This window comes from Vombatus ursinus, unplaced genomic scaffold (assembly GCF_900497805.2).
Source record: "Vombatus ursinus unplaced genomic scaffold, bare-nosed wombat genome assembly UNPS02014772.1, whole genome shotgun sequence".
NCBI classification, from domain to species: Eukaryota; Metazoa; Chordata; class Mammalia; order Diprotodontia; family Vombatidae; genus Vombatus; species Vombatus ursinus.
In genome coordinates this window covers 13,628,691-13,644,648 of record NW_020954550.1, presented here as the reverse complement: position 1 = coordinate 13,644,648, position 15,958 = coordinate 13,628,691, and the positions used below count along the sequence as shown (strand labels likewise).

General features: G+C 35.5%; 1 protein-coding gene across 4 annotated transcripts in view; it reads left to right on the top strand.

The window, feature by feature from the left end:
- Positions 1 to 15,958, top strand: part of KIF2A (kinesin family member 2A) — a 102,097-nt gene that overhangs the window by 70,864 nt on the left and 15,275 nt on the right. For all 4 annotated transcript variants that reach the window (XM_027863460.1, XM_027863458.1, XM_027863457.1 and 1 more), the window contains 6 exons: positions 551 to 641; positions 793 to 856; positions 1,679 to 1,770; positions 1,994 to 2,136; positions 9,973 to 10,177; positions 13,878 to 13,988. In XM_027863460.1, coding sequence (XP_027719261.1) covers positions 551 to 641; positions 793 to 856; positions 1,679 to 1,770; positions 1,994 to 2,136; positions 9,973 to 10,177; positions 13,878 to 13,988 — 706 coding nt within the window. The remainder of the gene's footprint in view (positions 1 to 550; positions 642 to 792; positions 857 to 1,678; positions 1,771 to 1,993; positions 2,137 to 9,972; positions 10,178 to 13,877; positions 13,989 to 15,958) is intronic.

The window sequence follows — 15,958 nt, the reverse complement described above, 5'->3', positions numbered from 1 at the left end:
TAAGAGGTTAAGTGACTTCCCTGTGGTCACCCAGTTCACATGTTTCAGAGGCAGGACTTATACCCATGTTTTCCTGACTCTTGAAATCTATCCTTCATCCACTGTAGTACACACCATCTCTGTGTGGGTCTGTGTGTGTGTAGGTGTGGGTATGTGTGTGCTCGAGCACACGGGCCTACCCTCCTGCTAATTTCAGAATTCAATATAAAATTAACTTTACTAAGTCCATTGTTTATCACAGACCACCATACCTTTGATGTTTTCTGTTTTCTCCCTGCTCTTTATATTTGTCACTGATCTCCTTTTCATTTCCTTGTTTCCTTCATTTGCTGATGGCATCATTTTTGGTAGAATTTTCTGAAAAATAATGATTCTGGGACTCTCGCATTTCAGTATTTTCTAATGATTCTGGAATATAATCTATAAGGAAAAATTTTAATAAACTAACCTGAGCCTGTTTTCTCCATATATATAAATGTGACTTTTTCCAAATAAATTCAGTAATGAAAATACAGTGATGAAAGATTATTCTTTTTTTGCATTTTTCTAGATTTACGGCTAGACCATTAGTAGAAACCATATTTGAAAGGGGAATGGCCACATGTTTTGCTTATGGTCAAACAGGCAGTGGAAAAACTCATGTAAGTGATTCCTAGAAATTGTGTAGTAACATAGTCATGATTCATATTTTTAAAATGATTGCATTTAGGGAAACCACAACACAGATATGAACACTTAAGATAGAATTGTTTATTTTTACGTGATATTTATTCTTTATTTTTAAACTTCTAGACCATGGGTGGTGACTTTTCAGGGAAGAACCAAGATTGTTCTAAAGGGATATATGCGCTAGCAGGTAAATAGGTCTTTTTTGTATTTGATTTATAAATACTTTAATGTTACCTTTTTATGATTGATTTGTCTTTTTTTAAAGACTGTGGAAAACCTTCTGTTTGCTTACATTATAAACCACCATAAATAGATAGAGTATAATAAGGAAATAAGCACCAATAAATAAATCTAAAATAAGTAGCATAATAAAAAATTGTTTATCATTTGATCACCTTTTAATATAAGATATAATTATGTGAAATGAAAATGTGGACTTTAGATTTTTAAGTGTCTTTTTTTTTTTTGCCACTACAACATTATTCTGAAAAAAGGTTTACTTCTTTAAAAAACTAGAATAAGGCTTTTGGTTAGAAGGATTATTTTTCCCTTTTTATGGGGTGGGGGGCATTATGGACAGGGGGAAGCTAGCAACAGTCTTACACTCTAATCCCTCCCCCCCTCCAAAAAAAAAAGAAAGAAAAGAAATAAAAAAGGATCATTGAAGCGTCTTTAAAAATGCACAGAAGAGAACAGAAGAAAGTTTAGAGGGAAATCCAGTCGGGACTGCTTTGCAAATAACATGTTGAATTTGTTTTATGTATATTTAATATAACATTATATGATATCTTATTACATATATTTTTTTTACAGAAAATTTGATATGATAGAGATTTATGATTTCCACATTCTCTTTTTCTGTTCTATTTTATATTATGGAAAGTTATAGTTGTTGTTCATTAAATTCAAAATTTAAAAAAAAGATTTTTGAACCAGTAAGAAGTTTGTAATACTTTTTCATGGTATTAATTGAACCTTAACTGTTTTCTATTTATATGAAACTCAACAGCTCGAGATGTCTTCTTAATGCTAAAGAAACCAAACTATAAGAAGTTAGAACTTCAAGTATATGCAACCTTTTTTGAAATTTATAGTGGAAAGGTAAGTATAAGCTTTTAGTACTTACCAAGAAGTTCCACTGCTAATTTCATTTGAATAGAAATTGATTCATTTGTAAAATTTGACTCTTGAAACAGTTTAACATTCATCATTTTTGTCTAAATTATTTAAAATATACTTAACTAGCTTTCCTGTGTCTTTTAAGACCCTCAATTCTGTTAATATTGAGTTAGCTAAAATAAATGTATTTTTTTTGTCCCAAAAGGTATTTGACTTGCTTAATAGGAAGACAAAATTGAGAGTGTTAGAAGATGGTAAACAGCAAGTTCAAGTTGTAGGATTACAGGAGCGGGAGGTTAAATGCGTTGAAGATGTCCTGAAGCTCATTGAAATAGGCAACAGTTGCAGGTATTGCTCATTCTTTTAATTAATGCATTCAAAATATCAAATATTTTCTTAATTATCTTTTATATGTCATTACATTTTATGTATGGATATGTGTGCTTAATATTAAAAAAAAACCAGACCATGGCAACTGATCCCATCATTTTGTGGCAAATAGAGGGAGAAGAAATAGAACCAGTATCAGATTTTATATTCTTGGGCTCACTGCAGACAGTGACTACAGCCATGAAATTAAAAGACATTTTCTCCTTGGAAGGAAAGCTATGACCAGTCTGGATAGCATGCTAAGAAAAAAAGCGGAGACATTACCTTGCCACGAACGTATATAGTCAACTCTGTGGTCCAAATAGTCACAGCAATGTATGACTGTGAAAGTTGGACTATCAGGGAAGCTGAGTGCTACAGAATCAATGCTCTTGAATTGTAGTGCTGGAGAAGACTTTTGAGAGTCCTTTGGTCAGGAAGGAGTTCAAATCTGTCAATACTTAAAAAAATTAATTCAGACTACTCACTGGAAGGTCAAATACTGAAGCTGCAGCTTAAATGTTTTGGCCACATGAAGAGAAGATAGGACTCATTGGAAAGGACCTTGATGTTGGGAAAGATTGAAGGCGAAAGGATTAGATGGACAGATAGTGTCATGGAGGCAGTGAACATGAACTTGAACAGACTTCAGGGAATAGTGGAGGACAGAAGAGCCTGGTATTTTATATAGTCCACAAAGAATCAGATACAGTTGAACAACATGGGTGCTTAATGGTATCTGAAGTCCTTAAAATAATGCTTTATTTCAGTTGTATGGATATTTTCTCTACTGAAGCAAATCACAACCCCTTAGTAAAAAGTTTTCTTAAGTTGTGACTATGAAAATTTACCTGGTGATGAATCTCCCCTATTGTAGCTAGAGTGGTTCCTATGACAGTAGTCCATTGCTAACCCTTACTCTAAATATTTCTACCTTGATACAATCTTCCAGACCTTTGAAACATCTCTTGCATAGTCTTCAAGATCTCTTGTTGATCTCCATGAGTGACTATGTTGCGTGTATAGAAGATACTTCATTAGGCTTATGATCTCTGGTGTTGGTATTCATGTGTTACAGTTCAATGTCTTCTCATTCTGTGTCACTTCAGTCCACATTCTCCCATAAATTCTCTGCACGGGGTCTACTCAACATTTCCAACAATCCCACTTTTAGATCTCTTGACATTTTTTTAGATATCCAGTAGAGCTCAAAGCAACATCCATTAGTTATTCTTTACTTTAATCATGCTTGTCTCTGATCTAAATTGCTTCCCAGACATGATTTTTTATTGGGAGTATATTGCAGCCTACTCATCATATACAAGTTATGCCTCTCCATTGCTCTTGGGCGACCTACATCTTATTTCTTTGAATAATGTAGTGCTCTATGATTCATTAGAAGCATTGTTCAGAGTCCCAAAGGCAGCCTCACCAATTTGATCACTGACTCAGTTGTTCATTGTTTCAGCTCTTTGTATTATCTTTCTAGCTCTGTATATGTGGACCATAAACATTCTTCATCTATTTGGTTTTTCCATGTGGATCATAGGACCACAGATTTAGGGCTAGGAGGGGCCCTCAAAGTCATCCCTTCCAGCCACTCCTTTTATAGATGAGAGAACTCTCGTTCAGAGGCGTTAAGAGCCCTCCTTGCAGCGCCACCAAGTGCTGGAGGCATGATTCTCACACAGGGTCTCTGATCCAATTTTATGTTCTTTCTACTGTGCTGTGTAGCTAATTAGTCTGGACTGTTTTGAGTGATTACAGATCTCATTTAAGATGCTCTGCAGTATTTGGGGGCCTGATAGCATGATGCCATTTGCAAACAGGAGCATCTGGAGGACCTCACAGTGCCTAAGGAATTACTTATTCAGTTTGGCTTCAGCTTTTAATGTTCTTTATGAAAGGCAAGCATATGTCTTGATGTTTTATGCCTCCATTCAAATAAGTAATCAATGTATTGGCAAAGAAAATTTTTTATATTTTTAAAGAAAGTCTTGTATGATTTTGAGAAATGCTTGTTATCTACATGTGTGGAATATATATTAACTGCAGGACAACCATTAAGGCAGCCTTTTGCTATAGTCAAGAAACAGTAAGCACAGTAGGGTGTTGTATTCTCTACACCTTTAAGTAGAGATGTGATGTCCTTTAGAATACAATTTGTAAAAGCCTGCTCATACTCTTCTCATACTTTTGAGAATGCATTTGATTCATCTGTAGGCTATTCTTTTTTTTTTATTCTGAAATTTTATTGACGATAGTCCTCAAAAAAGTCCGACATTGAAAAATTATTATTTACCACAATGTGATTAGACACAATTTGACACATATCATTCAGAAGGTGACCTGCAATGCAAATATAGAAAATTCACTGTCAAAAGTCAAGGTTAAATTTTATTGTGATCATTACTGAATAACTTTTTTTATTTTTTTATTTTAACATGTGTTTTTAAAACTTTGGGTTACAAATTTTCTCCCTTCCTCCCTCACTGAAAAGGCATGCATCTCGATACAGGTTATAGATGTGTAGTCATGCAAAACACTTTCATAGTAGTCATGTTGTGAAAAACTAAGTATATTTTCCTTCATCCTATCCTACCCCCCATTTATTCTATTCTCTCTTTTGACCCTGTCCCTCCTCAGAAGTGTTTGCTTCTGATTATCCCCTCCCCGAATCTGCCCTCCCCTCTATCCACCCCCTGCTCTCTTGTCCCCTTCCCCCCTTATTTTCCTGTAGGGTAAGATAGATTTCCATACCCCCTTGTGTATGTTATTCCCTCCTTAAGCCAAATCCTATGAGAATAAGATTCACTCATTCCCTCTCACCTTCCCCCATTTCCCCTCCACTGTAAAAACCTTTTCTTGTCTGTTTCATGTGAGATGATTTACCCCATTCTATTTCTCTCTTTCTCCTTCTCCCAGTATAATCTTCTCTCACCCCTTAATTTTATTTTCCAGATATCACCCTTTCATCTTCAACTCACCCTGGGCCCTCTATTTATACATACATATAATTTTTTTCCCTCCCACTATCCTAATACTGACAAAGGACTTATGAGTTACAAATATCATCTTTCCATACAGGAATGTAAACAGTTCAACCTTAATAAGTCTCTTATGATTTCTCTTTCCTGTTTACCTCTTCTCTGTTTCACTTGAGTCTTATATTTGAAAGTCATATTTTATATTCAGCTCTGGTCTTTTCCTCAGGAATGCTTGAAAGTCCCCTATTTCATTGAATGACCATTTTTTACCCTGAAGGATTATACTGTTTTGCTGGGTGGGTGATTCTTGGTTGTAATCCTATCTCCTTTGCCCTCCAGAATATCATACTCCATGCCCTCTGGTCCCTTAATTTAGAAGCTGCTAAATCTTGTGTTTCCACAATATTTGAATTGCTTCTTTCTGGCTGCCTGCAGTATTTTCTCCTTGACCTGGGAATTCTGAAATTTGGCTACAATATTCCTAGAGGTTTTCCTTTGGGGATCTCTTTCAGGCAGAAAGAATCGGTGGATTCTTTCAATTTCTATTTTACCCTCTGGTTCTAAAATATCAGGGCGTTTTTCCTTGATAATTTCTTGAAAGATGATGTCTAGGCTCTTTTTTTGATCATGGCTTTTCAGTTAGTCCAATAATTTTTAAGTTCTCTCTCCTGGATCTATTTTCCAGGTCCGTTGTTTTTCAAATGAGATATTTCACATTCTCTTCTATTTTTTCATTCTTTTGGATTAGTTTTACAGTGCCTTGATTTCTCATATAGTTGCTAGCTTCCAATTGCTCCATTCCAATTTTTAAGGAAGTATTTTCATCAGTAAACTTTTGGACTTCCTTTTCCATTTGGACAATTTTGCTTTTTAGGGCATTCTTCTCATTGGTTTTTTGGACCTGTTTTGCCATTTGGGTTAGGCTATTTTTTAAGGTGTTATTTTCTTCAGTATTTTTTTGAGTCTCCTTTAGCATCCCTCTCAGTTTTTCTTCTACTTCTCTTACTTGCTCCTCAAAATCCTTTTTGAGCTCTTCCATGGCCTGGGACCAATTCATATTTTTCTTGGAGGCTTTGGATGTAGGAGCTTTGACTTTGTTGCCTTCTTCTGGTTGTATGTTTTGATCTTCTTTGTCACCAAAGTAAGATAATATAGTCTGACTGACTCTTTTTGTGCTGCTTGCTCATGATCGCAGCCAATTACTTGAGTTATAAACTCTTTGTTAAGGTAAGGGTCTGTTTCCAGTGTGGAGAATGTACTGTCCCAAGCTTCAGGGGTTTTGTGCAGCTGTTTTCGGAGATACTTCTAGGGGACCTGTAAATTTTCAGTTCTTCCAAGGTGCTATGACCAAGGGCAAGGTGTTTACTCCTTTCCTGTCCTGTGCTCTGCTCTTTGAGTGATCACAAGCACTCTTAGCTCCACCCCACCATCGCTTCTCCTCGCCCTAGGACCGCCACCCAGAACAGTGACGCAGATCCAAGTACGGGCAAAGCAAGAGAATCCTGCACCTACTTTCTTCCCTTTCTTCCTCATTTCAGAAATCTTGAGAATCAGACCTTGAAGGCCTTCCAAGATCTTCCCATCCTCTGCAGCTAATGTCGGCATAAAGGCTGTAATTATCTTTATGGTGATATTTTTTCATGTGATTATCATGAGCAATTCTATATGAAACAACCAAATCCCCTCATAAAATAATGTTTCTTTCTGCCTTTGGAAAAACAAAAAAATAAGCACCAACTTTTGAAATTTAGTTTTCCAACAATAACCAGTGACCCATCCTTCCATTTAGCTGAAACTTCTTTTGTCTTCTGGTTTCACATATTGAGAACATCAAGCCTACTAACTCATTTCCTCCATTGATATTTAATGTTATCTTCTATTCAACAAACAGTAAACACCTACTCTGTGTAAGGCATTATGCTAGGTGCTAGGATAGAAGGACAAAAATGAAACAGCCCCTGCCTTCAAAGAGTTTATAGTCAGGGAGGGGGAAGGGGGTCAGAGTAAATAAAGACAAAGTAATTTTGTTGTAATTCGTAGAAAGAGAGAGTGTTAATAAATGGCAATCAGGAAAAGAACTCAGGGCAAAGCCAAGATAGCTGAAGACAAGCAGCAACTTAACTGAATTCTCCCCAGCGTTGAACAGGCAGTTTTCAGAAGAAGAAATCAAAGCTGTTTTATTATTGTTCAGTCGTTTCAGTTGAGTCCAACACTTCATGACCTTGTTTGGGGTTTTCTTGGCAAAGATATATTTCCTTCTCCAGTTCATTTTACAGATGAGGAAGCTAAGGCAAAGAAGGTTAAGTGACTTGGCCAGGATCACACACTTAGTGTCTGAGGCCAGATGTGAACTCAGGTCTTCCTGACTCCAGACCCAGTGCTCTTATCCACTTTACCACCTAGCTATAGAGCAGGGAAGTAAATATTAAAGCAACTCTAAGGTACCTCCTCACACCTGTCGGAAAAGGCAGATGCTAAAGGGGATGAGGGAAAATAGGTACAATAAGCTGTAGGTTCAGTTGTGAACTGACTTAGTTATTCTGGAGAACAATTTGGAACTATTGGCAAAGAGAGATAAAACTGCATATCCTTTGACCCAGCGATACATAAAACTCAGTCTGTACCCCAAAGAGATCAAAGAAAAAAGGCAAAGGTTCTATATGTACAAAAATATAGCAGTTCTTTTTGTGGTGGCAAAGAACTGGAAATTTGGGAAGGGCTGAACAAGTCATAGCATATAGTTGTGATAGAATATTATAAGAAATGAGAAAGAGGAGGATGGTTTCAGAAAAAAAAAAAACATGGCAAGACCTATGTGAACTGATGCAAAATGAATTGAGAAGAACTGGGAGATCATTGTACACAGTAATAGCAATGTTGTAATGATTGACTGTGAAAGACTTGAGTACACTGCTCAATACAGTGATCCAAAATAATTCAAAAAGAATCATGATGAAAAAATGCTATCGAAGTCTAGAGAGAGAACTGATGAACTCTGAGTGCAATTTGAAATTTAATTTTCTCTAATTTTTATTACCCTTTTTTGTGATATAGCTAATACAGAAATGTTTTGCATGATTTCACATGTATAATCAATATCATTTTCCTTGCCTTCTCAGGGGTGGGGCAGGGGTTGGAGGGAAGGAGAGAATTTGGACCTTAGAATTTTGTTATTATTATTATTTTTTTATTTTTATTTATTTTTGTTTTTTTGTTTTTAGTCAGTTGGGGTTAAGTGACTTGCCCAGGGTCACACAGCTAGTAAGTGTCAAGTATTTGGTCTGAGGCCAGATTTGAACTCAGGTCCTCCTGACTTCAGGGCCGGTGCTCTGTCCACTGCGCCACCTAGCTGCCCCTGGACCTTAGAATTTTAAAAGAATGATAAAAATAAATAAAGAATGAGTTTATTTTAAAGAAAAGGGAAAGACCACAAGTATGAGTAGAAAATGGCACTTGAGTTGTGCAATGAAAAAAACCAGAAATTCTCTGAGGCAGAGGTGAGGAGGAGATTGCATTTTAGGAAATGGTGGACCACTAGTTCAAAGGCATCAAGGCAGGGGATTTAATGCCATTTATGGCGATCATTTAGTAGTGTCATTTGGAATGAAGATGAATATAGGAAAAGAAGTACTATGGAATTCAACTGGAAAGATAGGTGAGAGCCAGGTAGTGGGGGCTTTACATGTAATGTTGAGGATTTTGTATTTTATCCTAGAGGTAAATGGGAAGCTCTGGAGATTTTTTGAGTAGGGGAGGTTCCAGAGTAGGGTAATGAACTGGGAAAACAGGGTGGGGTAGAGATACTGGAGATCATAGTGAGAATGAAGAATAGGTTTAAGGAAGAGAGAAGAGGGAGAAACAAGGTCGAAGGTTGCGTTTAGAGAGAGGAATTTTAGCGTTTTCTGGATTTTGGAGGTGGTGTAGTTATGGTCCCACAGAAGGGTATGACAATCCCAGTGAGTAGGTGAGGTGGAATGAAAATGGGAGTAGATGAGGAGGTTGATGAATTAATTGGAAGGAAGCCAGGTTATTCAAAGGGAGTTAAGATTTGTATGTTAAAGTCCGTAAGAGGAGGAGGGTTTGGGTAGAGATAAAGACTACGAGCAAGGTGCTGAACTCTTTGTAGAAAGAAGTGAGAATGTCTTGGAGGTCAGTATATGCCTGGGATAAGGAGTAGAACTGAGTGATAAAGATTGGTGAAATGAACCTCGAAGGAAGAGAGATTACAGAGTTATGATAGCAAAGGGATAATCTGCAAATGGAAGTAAAGGCCAAGGAGTATGCCTACTCCTTCACTTGGCCCATTGTTTTAGAGGAGGAGCATTTAGTACTGGAGAGGGTGGCTAGGGAAGCATTTTCTTCTGGGGAAAGCCACTGCACATATGGACAGGCATGGATGAGTTGCAATTTGCATCTTTGGAGGAATCACGCATTAATGAGATCACAGATTTATGGATATATTCATTTACATTCACTGATTTTTATGATCTTAATATGCCACTGGAAGGATTAATTTTATGAGCTTGAGTATGTATTTTATTTGATCATTGTTATTAATTTGTAATGTTTAGTTTTTCAGAATTCAGTGCTGTTTTCTTTAACATTTTTATTCTTAGATATAAAATACCATCATACTAATCCCAGTTTAGTTGGATGCTTGTTTCCAAAAGGGTAGACAAGTTTGATTACTGCTTTAGATGTTTCTTTCTTACTTAAATAATGTAAGTAGTTTAGATTTTTATTTCCATTGAGTTTTCATAATTAAAATATTGTCATTAAAATATCATGTAATATGAGGCTGACAGTTTCCTACCTCATCTAATTTTAGAACGTCTGGTCAGACATCTGCAAATGCACATTCATCTCGGAGCCATGCAGTCTTTCAAATTATCCTCAGAAGGAAAGGAAAATTACATGGCAAATTTTCTCTCATTGATTTGGCTGGAAATGAAAGAGGAGCAGATACTTCTAGTGCAGATAGACAAACTCGGCTTGAAGGTGCTGAAATTAATAAAAGCCTTTTAGCACTCAAGGTAAGTACAACCAACAAAGTGAAAGTCTTTTATTTTTGTTCCTTTATTTCAGAACACAGGGGGTTCCCTCCCCCTCCCCTCAATATAAGACAAAGCTTGAAAAAATAGGCAATTTATATTTGCATTTTTAGTCTACCTAGTATTCCCGTTACAAGCATTGCCAGTTTTAGGTGGATGACTCTGAGAGTGGATGTTTTGAGGTTCCTTTCAGATTGTGCTGTCAGTCCAAATTTTGTTTCATCCCCAAATATGGTAAACCATTCAAATGTGTTTGCATCTCAGTCACTTGTGAAAATGTTGAATAGGACAGTGTTAAGACAGGGCCCTTTGGCAGTATATTAATGATTTCCCAGGTTAACATCATTCCATTAATCCTCTTTTGGTCTGATGTACTTCTTAATCCATCTGACTATATTATTATTCAGCTTGTAACTTTCCATAATACCATAGAGATAGTGCTAAATGTCTTTCTGAAATTCACATACACTATGTATGTAGCAGTATACCCTTTTAAAAATCTGTCAGATTCCCCTTTTCCCTCCAAAAAAGGAAACGAAGTTAGTCTGGGTGATTTGTTCTTGATGAATCCATGTTGACTCTCTTAACGTTCAACACTTCCTTTTCAAGCACTAGAAAGGTATTCTGGGATTTTTATACAGTTAAAAAGTCAAACTCTCTGATTTATAGTTTGGGGAATCTACCTTCCTCTTTTTTGTTTTTTAAATTGAGATATGTCTATCTCCAATTCTATAAAAGTTCTCCTGTTGCCAGGATTTCTTAACAATCATCAGTAGCAGTTGTCTGCAAGTTCTGTCAGTAACCTGGGATATCATTTGTCCAAGTCTAATATCTTCAACTCACTGGGGTAACTAACTAGGAATACTCTGAGTATATTCTGACCTGGTTGCTGCTTATCTTGGGTTTCACATTTCTATTAGCCATTTTTGTTCTGTACTTCCAAGGCTGAAAGTTAATGACATTGGTAGATAAAACAGAAGCAGCCTTTATAGGAAGTCATTCATAATAATTTCTTAAAGTAGGACATAGAATAATTGAAGGTACTTATTAAAGCTAAATGTCATCTTAAAGATTTGTTTTGATGAATCTATTTCTGATTAATTGTGGATATTCTTCTACTGGTGCATACTACACATAACCTGTCTATACCTCGTCTTATGTGATTCTTATCCATGTCTTCTGCTAAAATTTCAAAACTACCAAGCACATCTAAGAGTGCCTTCTGGTTCTTTTAATATTTTATGGCTACAAATACAGCAAATCTGTTGCATATTGGATTGTCCCTTGTAATACCTCCATGTAATTCCATATGTTCATAGCTTATGTGTCCTTGATTTTTTTTTAGTCTTCTACGCAAATTATTATTCGTAATGCAGCTTATTCTATTTAGTAAACTGTAACCTGCTTATGCCAGTCGTGCATCTTTGCATTGATTGACCTTCAAGTCATATTCAATTTTGATTCTTCTGAGAACCATCTTCTGTGATTCATAGTTATATACCGTCACTGGGGAGTTAAAAACATTTTAAAATAATTTTACGTATTTTATATTGTTTATATTATTGACTATTAAAAAATTTTTTAAGTTAAAAAATAAGGACTTATGTGGCAAGGTGCAGTTTGGGATTATTGAAAATGCTACTTAGTGTCCCAAATACTTTCCATTTGGTTCTTTTTTAACTGTGTAGATAAATAAAAAGATCTCTTCAATGACCTTAGGTCTCATTGATGAGGTCTTGTAGTGTTCTAGAGCTCGATACAGTCAGAATGATGTCATCTGCAAAAAGAGCCATCTGGAGAAACTCCACTGGGATAGGTTTGGCAACTCAGGTATGAAGTATTGTAATAGGCTTTTGTGGACTTTCATTTTAAATTGAAGAAAAAGACTTCATACTTAAGACTCATTACATAAAAGAGACCTAAGATTTGTTCTCTTGTTAAAGCCTAAGTTTTAATGTTTATGTGATAATTCTTTCAATTTTAGCCCTCTAGTCATAGACCTTTAGCATTTAAAGAAACCCTAAAAGGTCGTCTGATCAACCTCATACTCAATAGAGAAAGTCATTCCACAATGACTGATAGTCATCTGTTCTCGGTTTACGTACTCCAGAAACTGGAATTCTCTCCCCCCACCCACCCCAGTAAGCCTATTTAAAAAAATATTCAGTCAAAACATGATTAGCAAGTATTAGTTTGCATTTTTTTCATTCAACTAAATATTAAATGTTTACTGTGTATGAGACAAAAATTCTGGTGTATTTTATAATAAGCGAAAAAAAAAGTAATTCTGTCTCCTAAATCTACTACAAGTAATTTCTCCACTAAGTGATTAGACAATAGAAAATAGTTTGTGACAGGACAGATTTTTTTTTTTTAGCTAAATTATCTTTCTTAGTCATAACATATATTTGATTTTTATTCTTGATTTTTTTTCTCTCCCCGTATCTCTCTATCATTGGGAGGGGGCGCGGGGAGGAAAGAACAATCTCCTCTATGCATAATACAGCAAAACAAATTTCCACATTGGCTGTGTCCAAAAACTTGTCTCATTCTTCATCATGAGTCTTATAACCTCTGTTGGGAAGTGAGTAGCATGCTTCATGATCATTTCTTTGATCAGAGTTGTTAAGGCTTTCACAATTGTTTTTATGTTGTTGTTGTAGTAATTTTATAAATTGTTCTCCTAGTTCTGCTCACTTCACTCTGTATCACTTCATACAAACTCATTCAGTTTTCACTGAAGCTATCCCTTTCATAAATCTTATAATAAACTATTGTTTTATTATATTCATATACCATAATTTGTTCAGCCATTCCATGCTTGGTAGGCACCCCATTAGTTTCCATTTATTACCACGAAAAGCGGCTATAAATATTTTTGCAGATACAGGTCCTTTTTTTTTTTTCTTTTTGATCTCTTTGACTCATAGACCTAATAGTGGTGTCACTGGGTCTGTGAATGTACCCAGTTTATCAACTTTTTTTCCATACTTCCAAATTACTTTCCAGAGTGGCTGGAAATTTTTTTGTCAGCTTTGCCAAGCTGATGGGTGTAATGTGGAACTCCAGAATTCTTTAATTTTCACTCGTTTCTAATTATTAGTCATTTGGAGCATTTTTTCATATAGCTATTAATTGCTCAGATTTCTTCCTTAAAAAACTGCCAGCTTGTATAATTCCATTTATCATTTGGAGAATGGCTCTTATTCCTGTAGGTTTGATTCAGTTCTTTATATATCTTGGCAATGTGACCCTTGTCTGCATAACTTACTTTAAAGATTTTTTTCAACGTATCCAAATTAACTGGATTTATGAAATATATCTGGTCTCAACGACCTACAGTATTTGTTGCGGGTTCTAAAAGACTTGAAGTTTAACTCTTCTGCTTCACTTTTATAATATGCAGGTTGATTTTATTACTACTTATGAGATTTTAAACACTAGTTTTAAAAGTATCATTTCAATAAGACATCTTGAAACATTTTCCCTTACTATACTTTCTTTGATTTCCTTAGAATTGAAGCACCTGTGAGAATTTTCAGAATATTTCTAGATATTAGTAAAATTTACAGTACTAAATATTAGGTACTATGTCAAGAGCAGTTTTTAAATGTCAGTTTGATTATGAGGAGGGAAATCTCATAGAAAACTGAAATTTAAACCTTGATTTCTTAATTTTCAGGAGTGCATCAGAGCCTTAGGTAGAAATAAACCTCATACTCCCTTCAGAGCAAGTAAACTCACTCAGGTGCTAAGAGATTCATTCATAGGAGAAAACTCCCGCACATGCATGGTAAGTTTTTGTTTGGGGCAGGGGAGTCAGAGAAGGGGGTGAAATGGCTGAATAATCTCAGAACAAAATAAGTTTGAATACATTTTGTTCATCATATGTTACATGGAACACTTATATGTACCAAAAAATGTCATTTCCTTAGTCATAGGAATACCCAATTTAGAGAGGGAAAAAATCTTAAAATCCAACCCCTTATTTGTAAACTGTGGCCTGGAGGAGTGAAATGATTTGCCTGTCATACCAAGTGGAACAGCTGGGATTAGAACCCAGGTCGTTTTTAGAACTTCAAATCCATTGCACACTGGTTTTCATTTACATCAAACCCTTAGAGTGGGCAGCTGTCCAAGACTGCAATTTGTACAACAAATATCTATGTGTATTATATCAATGAAATTAAAGCTAAAATCCAGCCAAAAATAACTAAGCCTTCCATCTTCCTAGTAAGAGCCGCACCTCTTAGAAAAATACATTGCCTATTAACTGCAAGCTCGGTCTAAGATAATTTTTTTTAAGCCTCAATTGCTTCTCTTTGTATCTTTTAGAGAAGAGTGGGTAGAGTGATGTGTAGCCAAAATTTTTGTTCTCCCTGCCACTTAGATAACCTTTCTACTTTCTACAGTATTGAAATCATTGGAGTCTGGGGCACTTGATATCTTCTCAGGTAGTTCTGAGTCCAGTTTTTGCCAACTTGTCTTCTAGTTTGCTTTCACCTTGTAATATGAAATATCAATCTTTACACATCAAGAATGATGAAGTAAATAATACAGAACTCAAAACTATCAAAATTGCAACTTCACAGATAATAAAGTTGTGTTTGAAAGATTACCCATTTATAAAAATGAAATACTTAGATTTTCTTGCAAAGGAAAGCTATTTTGGAGGGAGTTGTATAGGTTAGTGTTACTTATAAAAATGTACAACTGAAATCAAGGCACTTGAAAGGACACAGAAGAAAATAAGAGAAGATGGTTATGTAAGTAGAGAAATTTAATAACTATTTGTTAAATTTAATGTTTATGCTTCTTTTTAAAAACCATATAGCAAAAGTTCAGTTTCTTTTACAGTCTTTCTTTGTTTATTGAGATGTTTATATTTATTGATAAGTTCACATTTAAAAAAAAGCTTTTAAATTTTAATGTGCTAAAATTATATCCTGGGAATAAAAAAGTATTATCATTTTGTTTGAAATGAGCAAATTTTAAGTAAAATATGCCGTAATACATGCCAGATCTGTGATTTGGGTAGCATGAGTCCTTCTCCCTCCTCCATTTATAATTTGGTAAATAAGTGATAGGAAATTGCTTCAGGCATGTATATGTTAAAGGAATAGTTGTGGGGGGAAAGTGGTAGCATGTCATGTGACCAGTAAGTTCATAAGTGTCAGGCAGGGTTTGAACCCATTTCTCCTGACTCCAAGCCTAGCACTTTACATACTTTGGCACATTGCCACTAATGAGACATGTTTATACATATGTTTATATCAATATGCATACACATATATGCCTAAGAAGCAGTGCTCCAAAGCAGATAGAGGTCAGACTTTGAAGTCAAGAATTCCTAGGGTCCCAGTCCTACCTCCAACATAGACTATCTGACTACTAGAAAATCCTTTAATTTTCAGTTTTCTAAGCAGCTGTCTAAAACTGTTATAGGTGAGTTGACAATCCACATCAGTGGCTCAAACCAAAAACAAAATAGATATGTAGATATGTATAGGTGTGTATATGTTTGTATATAGTTGTATATCTATGTATGTAGGTATACATACTTTTGTAAGAAGACACTTAAAGAAGGGCCCCCAGCACATCAAGGACCCTCACGGACACATAGTGGACACATGGGGACATGTAGACATGAGCAAAAGTAGCATAGTGATAGATACAAATGCGCACACAAACACACATTTAGGTAGCATTCATCTTAATATTTTTGTTGGCATCATAGTTGTCTTGGAAATAAAGACAGCAAAG